This window comes from Trachemys scripta, chromosome 2 (genome assembly GCF_013100865.1).
Source record: "Trachemys scripta elegans isolate TJP31775 chromosome 2, CAS_Tse_1.0, whole genome shotgun sequence".
Lineage (NCBI taxonomy): Eukaryota > Metazoa > Chordata > Testudines > Emydidae > Trachemys > Trachemys scripta.
In genome coordinates this window covers 147102129-147120966 of record NC_048299.1, presented here as the reverse complement: position 1 = coordinate 147120966, position 18838 = coordinate 147102129, and the positions used below count along the sequence as shown (strand labels likewise).

General features: G+C 53.3%; 2 protein-coding genes across 2 annotated transcripts; both read right to left on the bottom strand.

Moving 5' to 3' along the window:
* Positions 1–228: 228 nt before the first annotated feature.
* LOC117871770 lies at positions 229–13427 on the bottom strand (the record flags this gene model as incomplete). Its single annotated transcript, XM_034759534.1, is given in 9 exon segments — positions 229–1258; positions 1707–1811; positions 1945–2040; positions 2249–2354; positions 2775–2854; positions 5301–5366; positions 6092–6525; positions 12547–13018; positions 13020–13427. Coding segments are annotated over 9 exon segments (1995 nt in total), but the record flags the coding sequence as incomplete, so codon positions are not given.
* Positions 13389–16974, bottom strand: LOC117872933. Its single transcript, XM_034761795.1, has one exon. The coding sequence runs from the start codon at positions 16899–16901 to the stop codon at positions 13428–13430; it is 3474 nt and encodes a 1157-aa protein (XP_034617686.1). The 5' UTR covers positions 16902–16974; the 3' UTR covers positions 13389–13427.
* Between the last annotated feature and the right edge of the window lie 1864 nt (positions 16975–18838).

Sequence of the window (18838 nt, the reverse complement as noted above, 5' to 3'; positions counted from 1 at the left end):
GCAGCCCCCCCTGCCTCCGGACCCCGAGCCACGGGCCAGGCACTTCCCTTCCCGGGCTCCAGCTGCGCTGGGGAAGCGCCAGCCGGGGGCGCAGGGTCTGGGGGCTGCCCGGCAAACCGTGAAGCCGGTAGCGCTGGGGCAGCCCTTTCCCCATGGCTGGGAGTGGGAGGAAGGAGGGGGCTGAGTTAGGGCGGGGAAGGGGTGGAGTTGGGGCGGGGCTAGGGGTGGGGAAAGGGGCGGGGCCAGGGCCCATGGAGGGTCCTCTTTTTTTATTTATTAGACATGGTAACCCTACTGCTGACTGAATCCTCCTGTTCTCTCCAGAAGGGGTCCAGCCTTGCCAGCAGCAGGACAAGCGTCCCCTGCCCATGTGCCTCAGCCTTGCCTGGTCAGACGCCATCACCCGTCAGTCCTTGGCCTCCCAGGCTGCCAGTGATGGGAGCAACTCTGGATGGTGGCTCGGGTGACACAGACACCAGACCACTAGGAATTGGGTGCGGCCCTGTGGGACAGGAGAGTCTCGCAGAGGGCACTTGGGGGACTCTCCTGCCCTTCCCAAGAGCGATAGCACCCTGTCCTAAGAACATAAGTCTGGGATGAGGCAAAACTTGTCATTAATTAACCTGGCTAAAGAGCTGGGTGGAGCTGCTCCGGAGACAAGCTGGCTCGCTCCTGCTCATGGAGGTGAATTCATCTCCCTTCCCAGGAGCACCTGCTCTCCCTTTCATTCCCCACCAGGCTCCTTGTGCCAGGCCAGCGAATGGCCACAGGATGGGAATGAGGCCTGAGCCCCGCCCCAATCTCCTGAGTCTAATGCAGCTGCTCAACTTTTCCCCCATCAGCTGCTGGGTTTCCCCCAGGAGGGAGTAGGTGACAGGGAGAGAGAGACACACACATTTGTCCTTCTGGTTGCAGGGCTTGTGTCCTTCCAATCCCATTGGTGGCTGCACAGTGGGCAGAGTCCTCGCTGCGTGCCTGGCCCAACAGAATTGCAGGGCGTGGTGTGGAACACAGAAAGAGATAGAGAGACTCATCCTCCAGCCGGGGTCAGTCTGAGAGAAATTGGCTGGGGTCCCAGTCTCACTCTTCTAGCGGGTGCCATTTCCCAGCTGGGTTCCTTATCCCTCTGGTGCAGCAGCAGCTGGTAGAGCCGGTAAACCCCATCCCTGGCCTGCCGGCTGATGTCCTTGGCTGGGTCACTGACGGACAGAGCCAGCTGTGCCATGTGGTGACCCATCCTGGGGAATTCCGCTGAGTTCTAATGGACGGGAGAGGGAGAGGAGACTCCATCAGCATTTTCCTGTTAGCTCCCAGTCCCCCCGGGCCAGGACTCGCCTTCCCCTCAGCCCCTCTGCAGGAGATGCTAGAGGATAGGAGCTAGAGCCAGACCCTTAATTTCCTCTGCCCCCAAGGAAGCCTGCAGCACAGGGCTGTGGACAGGGCCCTCCATGAGGACTTGCTTCCCCAGCTGCTCCAGGATGACAGGGAGGCATGAACCTGGAGCACAGTCCCCTTAAAAGCCCAGAGTCACCACTTAACTAGGACAAGAAGAACTTGACTCAAGCCAGGCTCACTCTCTGCTCTGACTCTGCCTTCCCAAGAGGAACACTCCTAACCCACAGCCCCTGCAGCAGCAGATCCTACAGCCCGTCAGAGCCAGATCACCTACCCCTGGAGTCAGGAAGCTGGGGTCAGAGATCACTTACGTCAAACTCAGGGAGGGTGATGGTGAATCTGAGCAGGGCCGTGCTGCTCTTAACGGCCCTGGCTCTCTCTCGCGGCACCCTGGACACGATCCAGTAGTTAATGTGCTGTGGGGAAAGGAGGCATTGCACTGACTGCCCTGACCAAGGATGCCCACTGGGGGCCCGGCTAGGAGGACAGACTGGAAAATGGATCTAAGAGTGAAGGTAAAATTGCCCCCACCCCTCTCATCGGGCTCACCTCCAAGATGTACTGGAGCCTTTCGGTGTCTGGGGAGTCTGCCAGCAGGTTCCCCAGCATGGCGTCCAGCAGGTCTGGCAAGACCCTAGGCAGATCCTGAAAGCAAGGGAGAGCCATGGGTCAGAGTTAGGGAAACTGGGGCTAAACTTGCCACAGGATGGGAAGTGGGGTCTCTGGGAAGCACTGGTGTGACCCCCAAACACATATCCTGGCCTCTCTCCTTCACATCCCACTGCAGGCAATTAGCAAGGACTCATGGCAGGATGACAGCTGGCTCTTCAATCCATGACTTTAGCTGATCTACCTGCACTTGGGCGGTGTCCTTCTCCATGGCCAGGGTGAAGACGGCGTGCAGGGCAGCTCGAAGGAGGTGGGTCTCCAGCTCTGGCTCCACAGCAGGTGTCATGGTGCTGGAAGAGAGAGGAGCCGGTATTAGACTGTGCAGTGCGGGGATGGGACTGGCACCAACACGCAGGTTAAACTGCAGGAAATAGGCACAGGCTGGCAAGAAGGGAAACTGAGGCACCGAGCCAGGGAATGACAAGGCCAAGGTTTCTCAGACAGACAGTGGCAGGGCAGGAATAGCACCTGTTCCCTGCACCCTGCTGCCCCTCCTGTATCTGATCCTGGGAGTGAGCCTCTCCCCAAAGCCGTTGCAATGTTACTGGAGTGAAAAGAACAGCCCAGCCAGGAGAGAGTGACCCTTCCCCGCACCTCTGCCAGAGGAGCCACCCTTGGGCGGTGACCTGGGAGTGGGAGGGGCAGTGACTCCCAGCCCTGGGCCTGAGCAGCACTGGGGTTAGGGGAACCGGGACGGAGGGTCTCGGTACCTGAGGTTGCCCACAGCAATCAGGGAGTTAGCGAGGAAGGCGCCGGGTGGAGAGTTATCAGGCAGCTCCTCAATGAGCTCCTGTGAGACCCAAAGGAGACAAAGGAGCGTGTGAGATTCGGGCCACACTGGACATTGCTGGTTTCCTATTGACCTGTGGGACTTTGGGCAAGTTGCTCCCCGCTCTAGGCTCTGTCCCCAGCAGTCAAATGGGGATTTCATACTTTCCCACTATTGGAAAGTGCTGGGAGAATCCCCCAGCAAAAGCTGCTCTGACAGTGCTAAGCAGCATCTGACCATTAGAGGTCAGAGCACACTGCCCAGGAGGAGGAGTGTTTGGTTCTGGGCTGTTGGAGTACGGGCTTTCAACCATCTGTGCACACATATTATACTAATTGCATCTAGACCACATCTCCCTAGTTTGTTTGTGAGAATGTCCTTATTAACACCAAGATGGATCACATCTACTGTTTACCCACCTCCACTAGGCCCGTAACCCTGCCAAAGAAGGAGCTAGGATTTGTTTGGAATGATTTGTTCTTGACAAGTCCATGCTCACTAGTCCTAAGAACCAAATTGTCCTGTAGGTGCTGACAAACTGATTGTTTAATAAGGAGTTCCAGTATCTTTCCAGGTATGTTAATGGATGGGAAGACGTTCTTTTTCAGGGATCTCTGACGAGAACTGGGGCACAGCACGTAGTTTGTTGAGGCCATAAAATGGAGACAGGCACCTCTTCTCTTCTCCCAGCACCCCAGATACCTAAAAGGGTGGGACTCACATCCCTCAATGGGCTTTAAAAAAGACAATGGTTACAATGTGGCCCCAACCATTTCTGGTTTCTGCAGACTAGATGTTTTAGCAAAGTTTAGAATTCCTTGGTGCTCAACACCGTGAAACTCCCCTTTCTCCTTTACAAAGGGCTTTAACGCCCCTTATCTCACCCAGGCTCTCGACTGCCCAAAGTTGGAGAATTGTCCCTGTTCCCACTGCAGAGCACCCCCCACGACACACACACAGAGTCCTCCTGGTGGTGGGAGGGGAACAGAGGAAAGGACAGAAGACGTAAGAGATGAAGAGAAAGGAGGGAGGGATGGAGGAAAAGGTAAAACAAAAAGGACAAACCCTAATGTCCCCAGTGATTCTAAGGGACAAAATCCCAGGTGGGGAATAAAATTCGACCACCTTAAGCTAGTGTTTTCCATGCCTAGAATTCAGCTGGCGCCAGATGCATCAGACTCAACAGGTTCCAAACCTCTCGGAGGCTCTTACCTTCTAAACAGGGACATCTGTTTTCTAGTAAAATCAGGAAAAAGAAAAGAGAAAACTCAAAAGAGGTTCCTCCTGGCGCTCACGTACGTGACCCTTAATACTCTCTCAGACCTCAAAGAGAGATCTCAAGAAGGGGACTTGCTGAAGCAAAGCCGAAGGGGTCTCTGAGGTTTCCCTGGCCCTGCGCCCCTGTCCTGCCTGGCTGATGTCAGCATCTCTCTGTGAGGTCACCACCTCCCCAGCACCTTTGACCAATAGGCTGAGATCCTGCAAAAGGCCTTTGTGATGTCACTGCCACACCCACTCCTCCCCTGCAGTGCTAATGTCCTGCCACAGGGCAGACACTTTGGAGGTTTGAGCTACACAAAGAAGAGACACTTAGATCTCAAAAATTAGATGAGATGTTTCAGTCTGAGCTAAGTAGTTGCTGCTCTTAACAATTGCAACATAATAAAATACAAATAAAATAGACTATTTCAGCCATTCTATTATGTCCTAATCTGATCTGAGTAAACGTGATAGGACACCTCATCTTATGCACTGCTCCTAGTGACACTCTCCAATAGATCCCCATCCTCCACCTGTCGGGAGGTAGGTAGGAGCGGATTGTTATCCCTACTTGAAAGAGGGAGAAGCTAAGGCTGAGAAAGGAGAATTGACTTGTCTTAGGTCACACAGCCAGTCCGTGGCAGAGTTGGGAATAGGACCCAAGAGCCCTGATTTTCAAACTAACCATCGGATCTTGAATTTCAGACATTGAATGACCTGAATAAAGTGTTCTCAAGTGAGTTCCAGACCAGCAAGAGTTCATAGTAATTATTCAGCAAGTATTTTAGGAGAACTGGAATGGTAGAGAAAATAATGAACTGCAGAGAAGCAGCAAAATTTGTTGAACATATGACTGGTTATGACTATTTACTTGTTCTTAAAAGAAAACAACAGGGACCTGAGTCTCCTCCCTGTCAATAACCCCCTGCTCAGCCAATCAGGGTAGAGACCGAGGGGCGGGGGGATGAGGGTTCTCACCAGAGAGCCCAAAGGATGGCCCAGGTCACCACTGGGGATCACTGTCTGAGCACTATTTCAACGCCACATTTTTCGGTGGACCTCCCACAATGGGAGTTGTAGAGCACCCCCCACGACACACACACACCCCTCCTGGTGGTGGGAGGGGAACGGGGAAAGGACAAAAGAAGTAAGAGATGAAGAGAAAGGAGGGAGGGATGGAGGAAAAGGTAAAACAAAAAGGACAAACCTTAATGTCCCCAGAGATTCTAAGGGACAAAATCCCAGGTGGGGAATAAAATTTGGCCACCTTAAGCTAGTGTTTTCCATGCCTAAAATTCAGCTGGCGCCAGATGCATCAGACTCAACAGGTTCCAAACCTCTCGGAGGCTCTTACCTTCTAAACAGGGACGTCTGTTTTCTAGTGAAATCAGGAAAAAGAAAGGAGAAAACTCAAAAGAGGTTCCTCCTGGTGCTCACATACATGAACCCAAATACTCTCTCAGACCTCAAAGAGAGATCTCGAGAAGGGGACTTGCTGAAGCAAAGGTCTGGACTCCATCGACTGGGAGACAGAAGGGGCAGAGGAGGAGACCTGTAGGGAGCGGGTACTGGAGGTAGATGCAGTCTTCTTCCCTGCCTCACCCTCTGTGGGGCGGATCTCTGTTGTACCTGCAGGCTCGCCAGGTGATTCCTCTGGGTCTGGTAGAGAAGCTTTGGGAGATGAAGTCACTCTTGGGGGGGGGGCGGCGCTGGACTCACATAGAATCATAGAATATCAGGGTTGGAAGGGACCTCAGGAGGTCATCTAGTCCAACCCCCTGCTCAAAGCAGGACCAATCCCCAGACAGATTTTTGCCCCAGATCCCTAATGGCCCCCTCAAGGATTGAACTCACAACCCTGGGTTTAGCAGGCCAATGCTTAAACCACTGAGCTATCCCCTCACTGGCCACGTTGTCTCTTTGCCCGGAAGGGCAGCGTGCGGCATCGAGATCTTGGGTTCTAAAGTGCATTCCCCTTCGAGTGGCCCTCCTCCGGACAGCCGGGTGGTAAGTAGTTTTGGGGTCTGGGGTTGAGGAGGTGGTTCCTTCTGAACCATCCCTCTCTGGAGCAGCGGGGCAGCAATCAGCATTCTGGTCTTGGGTCGTCGGGGGGGCTCCTCCGGTGGCGTCCTTCCCGGCGAGGCGGCGCTCAGCATCCTGGTCCTGGGAAGTGGGCAGGGTACTCCGGGGGTCCTCCTCCTGAAGAGCTGTTGAGATATTCTGGCTCCTGTATGTGAGGTCCCGAAGAGCTGTCCTTCTGGAGCCAGGTCTCCCTGCAGAGGTATCCACGGGGGTTTTCTTCAGCCAGCTCCTAATGTTTTTGTTCTTGCAGATGGTCCGGGTCTTCCGTGAGGCACCAAGTGTGGTCTTCAGGATAGGTTTTTGCTGAGCTTTCTGGAAAGCAGGAACAGCAGCAGTCGATGGCAGTGTAGCTAAAGCGGAGAAAGAGTTTTCTTCCAAAATAGGAGGAGTGGAGTATATCTTCAAAGCAGCATCAATTTTTTCAAAAATGGCTGCAGGAGAGTCCATTTTCTGGACGTATGTTCGCAATTGTCCACCAAAAGAAATTAAACTGATAAGAACAGACACTACACTTTGATCCTAGCTCCAAGGAGCCGAGAAGCACTACACTCCTTCCCCCTCCATTTCCTGTTAATTGGGGCCGAGGGAATGCTGGGAAATGTAGTTCTTTCCCTGCTCCAGGGCTGGCTCTATAGGCAGGGAGCTAACCAAGGAACTACAGCTCCCAGGGCTCCCTGTTGGTTCTCAGCTCTCATGCTGGATTCTTGCGCCCCTGCAAATTTGCCGCCCCAAGCACCTGCTTGCTTTGCTGGTGCCTAGAGCCGGCCCTGAACACGAGACTAACCTTTGCTGTGAAATCTAAACAATTCCCGCCTCCCTCTTCTCTTCCCTTCCCTTCCCTTCAGCCAAGACAGGACATTTGACATTTAGCATTACCAATAGTGGTTGGCTTTGCCTTTCACACACCCCAACTCCCAACACAAAAACTTGAAGCCAAGACTGATTACATCTGTTTAACATGCAGAAGAATTTTTCTAATTGCAAGGGGAAGATGGATCATTCATCCCACCTCTTCCCTTTCTCTCCCCCATGCTCACAAGAGCCTGTTCCATTATCTGGTAGGTCCTATGGTAAGGGTGGACCCCACAGCCTTCTACTTCGGCTGGTTCTGAAACCTCTTGACTCCTCCCAATTCAAGTGAGATACTTCGGGTAATTCATAGAATCATAGAATATCAGGGTTAGAAGGGACCTCAGGAGGTCATCTAATCCAACCCCCTGCTCAAAGCAGGACCAATTCCCAGACAGATTTTTGCCTCAGATCCCTAAATGGCCCCCTCAAGGATTGAACTCACAACCCTGGGTTTAGCAGGCCAATGCTCAAACCACTGAGCTATCCCCCACTCACAAAGCTGAATTGGACTATTGTACCCAGCATCTGTTTGCAAGGTCAAAACACCACATGAACCTATGAAATGAGCGCATTTGGTGATCTAAGCCCAGTTTTGAATGAAAAAGTATCCACATAACAAAAGACCATCCACATCAGGATTATGATAACTGACAGACTTGATGGTAATCTCAGGAGAGGGCCAGGAACTGAACAGTACATGTGAACATACATTCTCCCTCTTGGCAATGGTCCTTCAGGTCACACCAGAGTGTCATTGTCAATACAGTGGAGAGATAGGCTACTGGATTAGAAGTCAGGACACCTGGTTTCCAGAGTTCTAGCCCCAAAGCATTTAAATGGGTGCTTACATCCATCCTTATTCAATAAGGCACTTCAGCACAGGCTTAAAGTGAACAGATGTTTTATGCCCCATTGCGATGGCTCAAACACATGCTTCTTTACTTTTCTGAATAGGGATGCACTTCTGACCTGGAGCCTCTATCTCAGGGGTTCTCAAACTGGGGGTCGGGACCCCTCAGGGGGTCACAAGGTTATTACGGGGGGGGGGGGGTTAGAGCCATCAGTCTCCATCCCAAACCCCACTTTGCCTCCAGCATTTATAATGGTATTAAATATATAAGCGTTTTTAATTTATAAGGGGGGGCGTTGCACTCAGAGGCTTGCTATGTGAAAGGGGGCACTAGTTCAATAGTTTGAGAACCACTGCTCTATCTCCAACTTTGTCATTAGCTCCCTGTGTGACCTTGGGCAAGGCACTGCCTCGCTCTGTGCCTCAGTTTCCCCATCTCCAAAATGGAGACAATGTTGCTTAGCTTCCTAGTGAGCATTTTGAGATCTACAGCTGAATATTATAATCAGTAATCATTATTACAGAATCTGTAAAACAGATCTACAGAAAGAATTTCATATTACAGGACTCTCAAAGTGAATCTTCAGCTAGCAGCTGAAATCCCTTAAATTATTTTTCTGTAATTATATAAAAAAAATTGAGTAATCTGGAAGGCTTTGTTTGCTAAACTCTGAATCTCCAGAAAACTTCATTCAGCAGCAGCAAGCAGCAGTTTCACTTATGGCTTCCAATTGAGATAATATCACACATTGATCTTAACTCATACAAGTAAACATGAGTAGACATGTTTATATCAAAAGCAATGAATTGTACCTCTCAAACCATATAACTTGAAAGAGAGTTTGGCGTCTCAGAAAGGAAAATTAAATTTATCATGCTGTTAACTTAAAAGATAGAAAAATCATCTTATTGCTAAGTTGCCAACTTTGATCTTTCTGAATTGGTCTGAAATACATCTTTCAAAGCAAAATTAAATATTTATTTTGTGTATATGCGCTTGCTTTTAGCGGGCTTTTTTATTTCCCCCTTTCAGTCTAGCTCGCTTCCAACAATTTACTGCTATCTCAGGATTGCTGAATAGAGAGTACAATATAAAAATTGCAGTGGTTTAAGCAAATGCTCAAGAATTGACTGCTAAAGATTTCTGAATTCCGTATGCTTTCTGCTTCACCTGTGGCCTGAATGTGCTGAACTGAAAAGACCGAGCCAACCCCTGTGCAAAGAGGTCTGCTCTCCACAGGTGCCCCCTAGTGCCCAGGTGATGGTGCAACAGGTGCTCTTCCGTGACTCAGCCCTCTGGCTGGGCCGCACGTGTGTAAGCCCCTTCTGGCGTACGTAAAGAGTCTGCTGCTCAGCAAGGTGCTTCAGGCTTCACCCAATCAAAGCCCCACCCTGGGGACTTTCTGGGATATGGGGTCTTCCTAGTCCTGAGTCTCTGGTATGTGGGAAAGGCTTTTTGCCCCCAGACCCACCCTCTCCACCGGGTTCTGATCCAGGATCCAAAAGGTAGGCAGCTGAATCCTGCACCCTTGAGTACTATGCGACTGCCTCCCGGGATCACTTCCTACCAGACTCCCCACACAGGAGGGAAAAGCAAAGACATGCAAACAAAATACAGCAAAGATGAAATCTCCTATCTGGCAAACATCCAGAGTCCTTTCCCCTTGGCATGTCAGATAGACCATCAATAGTTAGAGGCCCTGCTAGCTGAGTGTCCCACCACTGTCCTTTTGCAGAACTCCAGCATGTATTCTGCAGACCTCCACTGCCTGTCTGCCAGTGAGTACTCTGCTCCCCTTTCAAGCTCCTACTCCAGCCTCTGCATTCATTGAGGGTGTGGTGGGGTGGAGACACCTGGGCCCAGAGCAGCTCTTTAACCCCTTCCTTTCCAGTGTGAGGTTTGTACTCCCATCACACCCTGGTACATATCAACCTCTTTCTGCGTACAGCACCACTTGATTGCCCTGTGGACCAACTTTCCTCCCATACATCACCATGCAGTCCACGCCTCTTCCCACTCTTCATTTTATAACATTGCTGCAGCAACCATAGCAATTCCACCCACAGAAAAGCAAAGTATGTATAATGTGATTTGTAAACAAGCTAGGATTCCATAACCAGCCAGCTCTCCATAGATCACCACCAATAGTGGGCTAAGGACCAGTTTGGGAACTCCTAGTATAATCAGAACTCCGCAGAATGTTGATGATCAAGTAGCCAACCCTGTTGAATTATGGTGACGTTACTCTTCTGGAATCTTTTACTTCAAGCTAACTATTTTTTTCAGTATTATTTACTTAAAACGTCTTAAGGTGCTTTACATACAAATAAAGCAAACTTGGGTGCCCGAAGTTGGGCTCTTAAACATATATACATATTATATATATATTATATATATATATTGTGATAGACCCAGACCAGCTGGGAACTGCAGAGTAGCAGAAGGGAGATATACTGGCCACTGGATAAGTAGTTTTCTGTTTCCTGAGTGACCAGAGCAGGGGCTGCTCCAGGCTAATAGACCACCTGACTCCAATTAACCTGCTAAGAGTCAGGTGAGGCAGTTAAGCACCTGACTCTAATTAAGGCCCCTCTGATGCTATAAAAGGGCTCACTCCAGTCAAGCCAAGGGGAGCCAAAGGAGAGGAAATGTGTGGGAGGAACTGGGAGCAAGAGGTGTGCAAGAAACAGAGTGAGTAGGCGTACTGCTGGAGGATGGAGAAGTACAAGCGTTATCAGACATCAGGAGGAATGTCCGGTGGTGAGGACAAAGAAGGTGTTGGGAGGAGGCCATGGGGAAGTAGCCCAGGGAGTTGTAGGTGTCGTGCAACTCTACCAGGAGGCACTCTAAACAGCTGCAGTCCACAGGGCCCTGGGCTGGAACCCGGTGTAGAGGGCGGGCCCGGGTTCCCCCCATATCTCCCAACTCCTGATCAAACACAGGAGGAATTGACCTGGACTATAGCTTCTACCAGAGGGGAAGGTCTCTGGACTGTTTCCTGACCCACAGGGTGAATCTGTGAAGGGAGCAAATCTGCCAATAAGCGCAGGACCCACCAAGGTAGAGGAGGAACTTTGTCACAATATATACATATACACACACACACACACACACACACACATATATGTTTGTTTGTCTAAGTGCCCAACTTTGCCTTATTTGTGTGTGTGTGTGTGTGTGTGTGTGTGTGTATACACACACACACACATATAAGATAAGCAAAGTAAGACAAATGCTTCTTAAGAACCTATTAAAGGATATTTACTTTGTATATTTTGACATGAGATGTTGACAATTTGTGGTTTAACAGTTCTAAAGCTTTAACTTTTTGAACCTCAACGTCTACTGTCATTAAATAATTTTTTATCCGACCCATCCTGTTGTCTGCCCCTCCATAATTTCCCACAACTGTGAAAATGTAAATAAAAATTGAAAGATGCTTAAAAATAAACATTGATAATATCCATCAAAATGATAATAAATAATACAAAATGAATTCTGCCACGCCTATATGTAACCATACCACTCTGCGTTGCTACTCCAAACATGCACAGGTGGGAATGACTGTGCAAGTCAGTGGCAAATCAGAAATTATTAGATACAAATGCATGTGAAAAAAGTGTTTCCCCCATTGTGCTTTGTTTGGGTAGTCAATGGAAGTCGAAGAAAGAATTCAAAGACCAAAAGCAATATACGGAGATCAACTTAAAGGAACTCATGCATCTGGAATGTATCGTCCGTGCAACAGTGCCCTGGTCCAGGAGTGCATGTCCAACCCAGAGCAACTTTTCTAAGGTTGACCCTTGAAGGGAGTTGATTCCCAGGCGGCCAAGTGACAGGGTGTGATCTGCGTCGACCCACCTACCCGTTAGGGGGCGGTGGGGAGCTATGAGGTCACTGGCCGGCCTGGGTCACGCCTCCGTCAGCGGGGAATTAGCGGCGGGGCGGCCGCCAGCCATAGTCTGTAGCGCGCCCCTCAGGCAGGGGAGTGCCGGCAAAGGTCAGTAGCGCGCCCCTCAGGCAGGGGAGCGCCGGCTAAGGTCAGTAGCGCGCCCCTCAGGCAGGGGAGCGCCGGCTAAGGTCAGTAGCGCGCCCCTCAGGCAGGGGAGCGCCGGCAAAGGTCCCGGCGTGGCTCGGCCGGGTAGGGGAACGCAGGCCCACCCTACACCACTGCGTTCCAGCCCAGGGCCCTGACAGTGGCAGGACGAGGGTCCCGCCACTGGATCAGCGGGGTCCTTCCGCAATACAGACTCACCACTGTGCAGCTCTGTCCCTGGGCTACTTCCTACCCGATTGCTCGTCCGAATCCCTCTGGTCCCGCCAGTGCGTCGGGGTAGTCCGCTGCTGGCAGCTCCAGCTCCCCCTCAGGCTCAGGCTCCTCCAGCTCCTCTGGGTACTCGGCTGCTGGCAGCTCCAGCTCCCCCTCCGGCTCCTCCAGTTCCTCTGGGTACTCGGCAGCGGGCAGTCCTGGCAGCCCCAGTCCGTCCTCCAGGTGAGGTCTCCACTGGTCCAGGGCCTCCCCTGGCGTGGCAGCAGGGTCTGAAGGGAGCAGCCCACGGTCTGCATCTGCCTCCCTCCCTGGTGCTGCCCCAACTGAGCTAAGGGCCCCGCCCTTTATACTTCCTGTTCCACCACTCCCCTTCCAGGGGGTGGAGCGAGCTTGGGCTGGCCCCGCCCACTCAGGCTGAGGGAAAGGCCCTTTACCCTCAGGTTCGGAGGGCAGCCACCCTGGCCCCCTACATACACCACCCCTCAAATCCAGCTCCCGAACCTCGGAGCTGGCGTCCCCAGCCTCCCCCAGACGGGAGAAAAAGTCCGCATTGGCGTTGTCCCGTCCCGCCCGATCGCGGATCGTGAAGGCGTAGGTTTGTAGTGTGAGATACCACCGCTGCAGGCGGGCATTCGCGTCCTTCATCCTGTTGAGCCACTTCAGGGGTGCATGATCTGTGACCAGTGTAAAGGGGGCCCCGAGGAGGTAGTAGCGGAGAGCATCAACCGCCCACTTAACAGCTAGGGCCTCCTTCTCCAGGACGGAGTAGTTCCGCTCCTGGGGGAACAGTTTCCGACTGATGTAAACAATAGGATGCTCCTCCCTGTCCACCTCCTGCGAGAGGACAGCCCCAAGCCCCACGCCCCACGCCGGAGGCATCGGTCTGGACAATGAAGTCACGATCGAAGTCCGGGCTGAAGAGTACGGGCTCGCTACACAGGCGGTCTTTGACAGTTTGAAAGGCCCTCTCGCAGTCGTCAGACCAGCACACTCTACGGGGGCTCTCTTTGGTCAGGAGTTCTGTTAGAGGGGCCGTAATGGTCGCAAAGTGGGGTACGAACTGCCGGTAATAGCCGGCTAGGCCCAAGAATTGACGCACCTGCCTCTTCGTGGTTGGCGCCTTATATTCCTGGAGTGCTTGAACCTTTCCGATGAGGGGGCGTACCTGTCCCCGCCCCAGGGTGTACCCCAGATAGGTGGTTTCTTCCCGCCCGATTCGGCATTTCTTGGGGTTGGCTGTGAGGCCGGCGGCGCGGAGGTCCCTGAGGACAGCCGCCACTTAGTTGAGATGTTCCTCCCAGTTACTGCCATAGATGACCACATCATCCAGGTAGGCGGAGGCGTACTTGGTGTGAGGTTGCAAAAGCTGGTCCATCAAGCGCTGGAAGGTTGCTGGGGCCCCATGGAGGCCGAAAGGCATCCGAGTAAACTGGTACAGGCCTGAAGGGGTGGCAAACGCAGTCTTCTCCTTGGATCGGAGTTCCAAGGGGATCTGCCAGTACCCCTTGGTGAGATCTAAGGTGGTGATATAGCAGGCTTCTCCCAGCCGGTCAAGGAGCTCATCGACACGGGGCATTGGATACGCATCAAACTTTGAAATGGCGTTGACTCTCCGAAAGTCAATACAAAACCGCCGGCTCCCATCTGGCTTCGGAACGAGGACGACGGGGCTCCGCCATTCGCTCTGGGAATGCTCTATAACCCCCAGTTCCAACATGGCCTGGACTTCCTCCTCCACAGCCTCTCGCATTCGCCTAGGCAATGGCCGGGTCGTTTCTCGGACCACCACACCGGGGTCGGTCTGGATTCCATGGTAGGCGAGCGTAGTCTGTCCGGGCTTCGTGGTGAAGGTCCTGGGGAATGCCTTCACTAAGCAGAGGGCCTGTTCCCGCTGCTCAGCAGTGAGCGTCTCGGCCAGCTGGGGTTCCCCATTATCAGAGTCTTCGGGGGGTTGTGGCCCAAGGTCAGGTTCAGGTGGGTACGGGGCAATTAGTAGTCCTTCCCGTTTCCGCCAGGGTTTTAAAAGACTTACATGATAAATCTGCTTTCCCTTTCGGTGATCAGGCTGCCGGATTTCGTAATTGACAGGCCCCACTTGGCGAAGGACTTCATACGGACCCTGCCAGCGGGCAAACAGCTTTGATTCCTCCGAGGGGAGCAGGAGGAGAACTCGGTCCCCAGGGGCAAATAATCGGACCTGGGTGTCCCGATTATATTGCTGCTCCTGGCCCCTTTGGGCCGTGTTTAAGTTTTCCTTTGCGAGTTCACCTGCCCGGGCCAGCCGCTCCTGCAGCTGCAGGACGTATTGTAAAAGGCCCTGCGTTGAGGATGGTGTATGTTCCCAAGTTTCTCTCAGGAGGTCCATCACTCCGCGGGGCCGTCGCCCATAGAGGAGCTCAAATGGAGAGAACTTCGTGGAAGCCTGTGGAACTTCCCGGACCGCCAGTAGTAAAGGGGGAAGTAGTTGATCCCACTGACGGAGGTCCTGGGTGGGGAAGTGTCGCAACATGCCCTTCAGGGTTCGACTAAAACGTTCGACTAACCCATCTGTCTGGGGATGGTAAACTGAGGCCTGCAGTTTCTTAATCCCCAGCAGGGCACATACTTGACGGAACAACTTAGAGGTGAAGTTGGTCCCTTGGTCAGTAAGTAACTCTCGAGGGAGGCCTACCCTGGCGAAGATCTTCACGAGCTCTGCCGCGATAGTGCGGGCAGTGATACTCCTTAAGGGGATAGCCTCAGGGAAGTGGGTGGCGTAGTCCATCAAGACAAGGATATACTGGTAGCCCGCCTGACTTTTCGGGAAGGGTCCGACCAGGTCCATCGCTACTCGTTCAAACGGAATGCCCACTGTTGGCAATGGAACCAGGGGGGCCTTCCGGACCCCGGCCGGGGCGGCGCGTTGGCAGTCCGGGCATGACCCACAATAATCCTTCACTTCGCGGTGGATGCCGGGCCAGAAGAACTTGGCCAGGACCCTAGCCGCAGTTTTCTCCGGTCCTAAATGGCCTGCGGCTGGGATGTCATGGGCTAGCTTTAGGACCGCCCGTCGATGAATGCGGGGAACCACAAGTTGGGTCCGGACCTCTTGAGTTTGCGGGTCCCGCTCCACGCGGTAGAGACGATCCCGATCAAGTTCAAATCTAGGCCATTGGGTCGCCCGCTGGGCCTCCACGACCTTCCCCTCTACCCGTGCCAGCTGTTCATAGGCAAACCGGAGTGTAGGGTCCTCCCTTTGGTCTCGGCTAAAGTCCCTAATGTCCACCGGGGGGCCCCCTGTTTCCTGGCCATCCTGCCTGGGTGAAAGGGATGGGTCAAGGCCGGGGTCGGGGCTCCGCCCGGGGCCTGGGTCCATCGCAGAGGGGGCTCCCTCGAAAGCCTCTTCCAGAGATAGGGACCGGAGCACCTCGACGAATTCTGGCCAGTCCCGGCCCAGGATGATTGGGTAGGCAAGGGATGGGGCCACAGCCACATTCATTAACTGAGTTGCCCCGTCTACCGTGAGAGGGACCTGCACTGTGGGGTACGGTTTCACATCTCCATGTATGCACTGTATCCGTACCTCCCCGATGATCTGCTCGGTGTCCGGGAGGACGGACTGGCGGACAAGAGTCTGCCCACAGCCCGAATCAACTAGACCCAAAACAGGTGTCCCGGCGATGCTCATGGGGGCCGTCAGTTTGGCCGTGGATGGTGGGCGGACCCGGCGCTCCCCGGTGTACACCCGGCCAAAATCGCATTCCATCGCCGTACAGTCTTGTTGCAGGTGGCCGTACTTCCCACACTGAAAGCAAGGTCCTACCTCTGTGCGCCCCGGCCGTGCAGGGTCACCCGGGTGGCCGCGGGGTTGGCCGGGGCCCGATGGACGGGCCAAATGTCCGGACGGTGCGGGTTGTGGGGCCTCGGGCCGTCGGGGAAAAGTAGTGCCGCCGCCGTTTGGTCGTCTGGCTCGAGCTGGCACATTGACTTTGGGGGTGGACCCCCTTTCCGGCTTCTGAGCGCCGGGTCCAGAGCTTGGGGGTCGGGCGGTCGGCCCTATCGGGGCCTCGGCCTCTAGAAAGTTCTCCATAAGTGTGACCGCTGCACTTAGAGTTTGAGGTCGGTGCCGCAACACCCATGCCCTCCCTGGAGTCGGAAGGATGTGCACGAATTGCTCGAGGATGATCTGTTCTGTCACCTCAGCCACAGTTCGATGCTCGGGTTGTAGCCATCGGCACGCTGCATCCTTTAATTCCTGTGCCACAGCCCGGGGCCGGGCACCCGGGGGGTAAAGCTTTCCCCAAAACCATCGCCGAAAAGTTTCCGGGGTGACGTCGAAGACATCCAGGATAGCCGCTTTTACTCTGGCGCAAACACGGGCTTCATCGTCTGGTAGCCCCCGGTAAGACTTCTGGGCCGGCCCCGTTAGATAGGGGGCAAGCAGGGTGGCCCATTGGTCCGGCGCCCAACCAGCTACTGCAGCAACCCACTTGAAGGTCACCAGGTAAGCCTCTGGGTCATCCTCAGGCCCCATCTTGGCCAGACGGATTGGTGGAGCAGGCGGGTTGGGGGTGGTCACCCCACCCGGCTGGGCTCCACCGGGACTCGGCCACAGGGCGGCAAGTTGCTGGAAACATTGGGTCTGTTGTTCGCGGTGCTGGGCCCCCAAGGTTTGAAGCAACTGCTGCTGGTGGGTACTCAGCTGCTGTATGAGTTGTTGCTGCTGCTGCTGCTGAGTCTCGGCCAGCACCTTGATGAGCCTTTCCATCTCCATCTTCTGTTTAGGGGCTGTCGCTGCCTCCTTGCTCTAATCCCTTCCGGCAGGGATAGGGGGCACTGCCCGCATTCTCCACCACTTGTGATCTGCGTCGACCCACCTACCCGTTAGGGGGCGGTGGGGAGCTATGAGGTCACTGGCCGGCCTGGGTCACGCCTCCGTCAGCGGGGAATTAGCGGCGGGGCGGCCGCCAGCCAGAGTCTGTAGCGCACCCCTCAGGCAGGGGAGTGCCAGCTAAGGTCAGTAGCGCGCCCCTCAGGCAGGGGAGCGCCGGCTAAGGTCAGTAGCGCGCCCCTCAGGCAGGGGAGCGCCGGCAAAGGTCCCAGCGTGGCTCAGCCGGGTAGGGGAACGCAGGCCCACCCTACACCACTGCGTTCCAGCCCAGGGCCCTGACAGTGGCAGGACGAGGGTCCCGCCACTGGATCAGCGGGGTCCTTCCGCAATACAGACTCACCACTGTGCAGTTCTGTCCCTGGGCTACTTCCTACCCGATTGCTCGTCCGAATCCCTCTGGTCCCGCCGGTGCGTCGGGGTTGTCCGCTGCTGGCAGCTCCAGCTCCCCCTCAGGCTTAGGCTCCTCCAGCTCCTCTGGGTACTCGGCTGCTGGCAGCTCCAGATCCCCCTCTGGCTCCTCCAGTTCCTCTGGGTACTCGGCAGCGGGCAGTCCTGGCAGCCCCAGTCCGTCCTCCAGGTGAGGTCTCCACTGGTCCAGGGCCTCCCCTGGCGTGGCAGCAGGGTCTGAAGGGAGCAGCCCACGGTCTGCGTCTGCCTCCCTCCCTGGTGCTGCCCCAACTGAGCTAAGGGCCCCGCCCTTTATACTTCCTGTTCCACCCCTCCCCTTCCGGGGGGTGGAGTGAGCTTGGGCTGGCCCCGCCCACTCAGGCTGAGGGAAAGGCCCTTTTACCCTCAGGTTTGGAGGGCAGCCACACTGGCCCCCTACACAGGGTTACAAAGGTATAAGGAGAAGTGAGTAGATAAGGTAGAAGGGAAAAGATCAGAGAGAAGTTGGCTCTCTGTAGGTTCCAAGCAGAAGGTATGGGGAAAGAAACCTAAAAGGAGCAAGAACTTGTTCAGGAAGAAACTGTAGCTAGGGAGGAGTCTAAAATACTGAGAACAGAGCCATGTGAATAACTTATTTTTCAGTTAATTAATTTGGGGTAAAATAGAATGTTCCATTCAACCTGAAAGGTTTCCTTTGTTTTGAAGGGGGAGTTAATTTTTTTTTTTTTTTAATCATCATCAAAGCAAAATTCTACAGGAGAAGTCACTTCAAATTGAAAAATTAAAACATTTTGGTCTGGAAATGTCAAAAACTAAATATTTTTATTTTTTCCCCAGAATTTTTCTTTTTTTCAACCTAAACAATTGGGCAAATGACAAATTTGCAAAACGTTTCGATCGATCTAAATCTGCATTTTTCAGTGGAAAATAAAGTTTTGTCTGGAAAATTTCACCCATCTCTAACTGGAAAGCCCTGAGAAAGCAGGGCTCTGGAGAGGTTGAAGCCCTGTTAAAAGACTCTTGAGCGGGGTAAAGGGTTGGAAGGACTCATGGGCCCTAGGGAAAGGGATAGAAAGTTTTGTGTGAGTGTTCTTCTATGTGAATAAACGAGACCCCAGGATGGAAGAGTTAATGCAACAGTGCCAATAGTGTAATAACTTGATTGGGAAGAAGGTAAATCAGTGCCATATTGGGCAAGCCACAGGCCATGTAAAGTCCAGTTCTTCATCACCTTCAAACTGCTCATAAACTTTACTTGAGCAGCTTGCATGCGTCACCTTGACTTTTCATGTATTGCAATTATTTTCTTTTGATATATATATAAAAGGAATCAGTTCTTCATGTCTCAGTAGGTTCAGCCACCCCCTCTAAATATATTTTTTCTTCCACTGTACTGATTATATATTTCTGATCAGCTGTGATTTCATGCAATA

Bases quoted from the DNA above. Each gene is read 5' to 3' on its own strand.
- LOC117872933 (XM_034761795.1), bottom strand. From the start codon at position 16,901: ATGGAGATGGAAAGGCTCATCAAGGTGCTGGCCGAGACTCAGCAGCAG.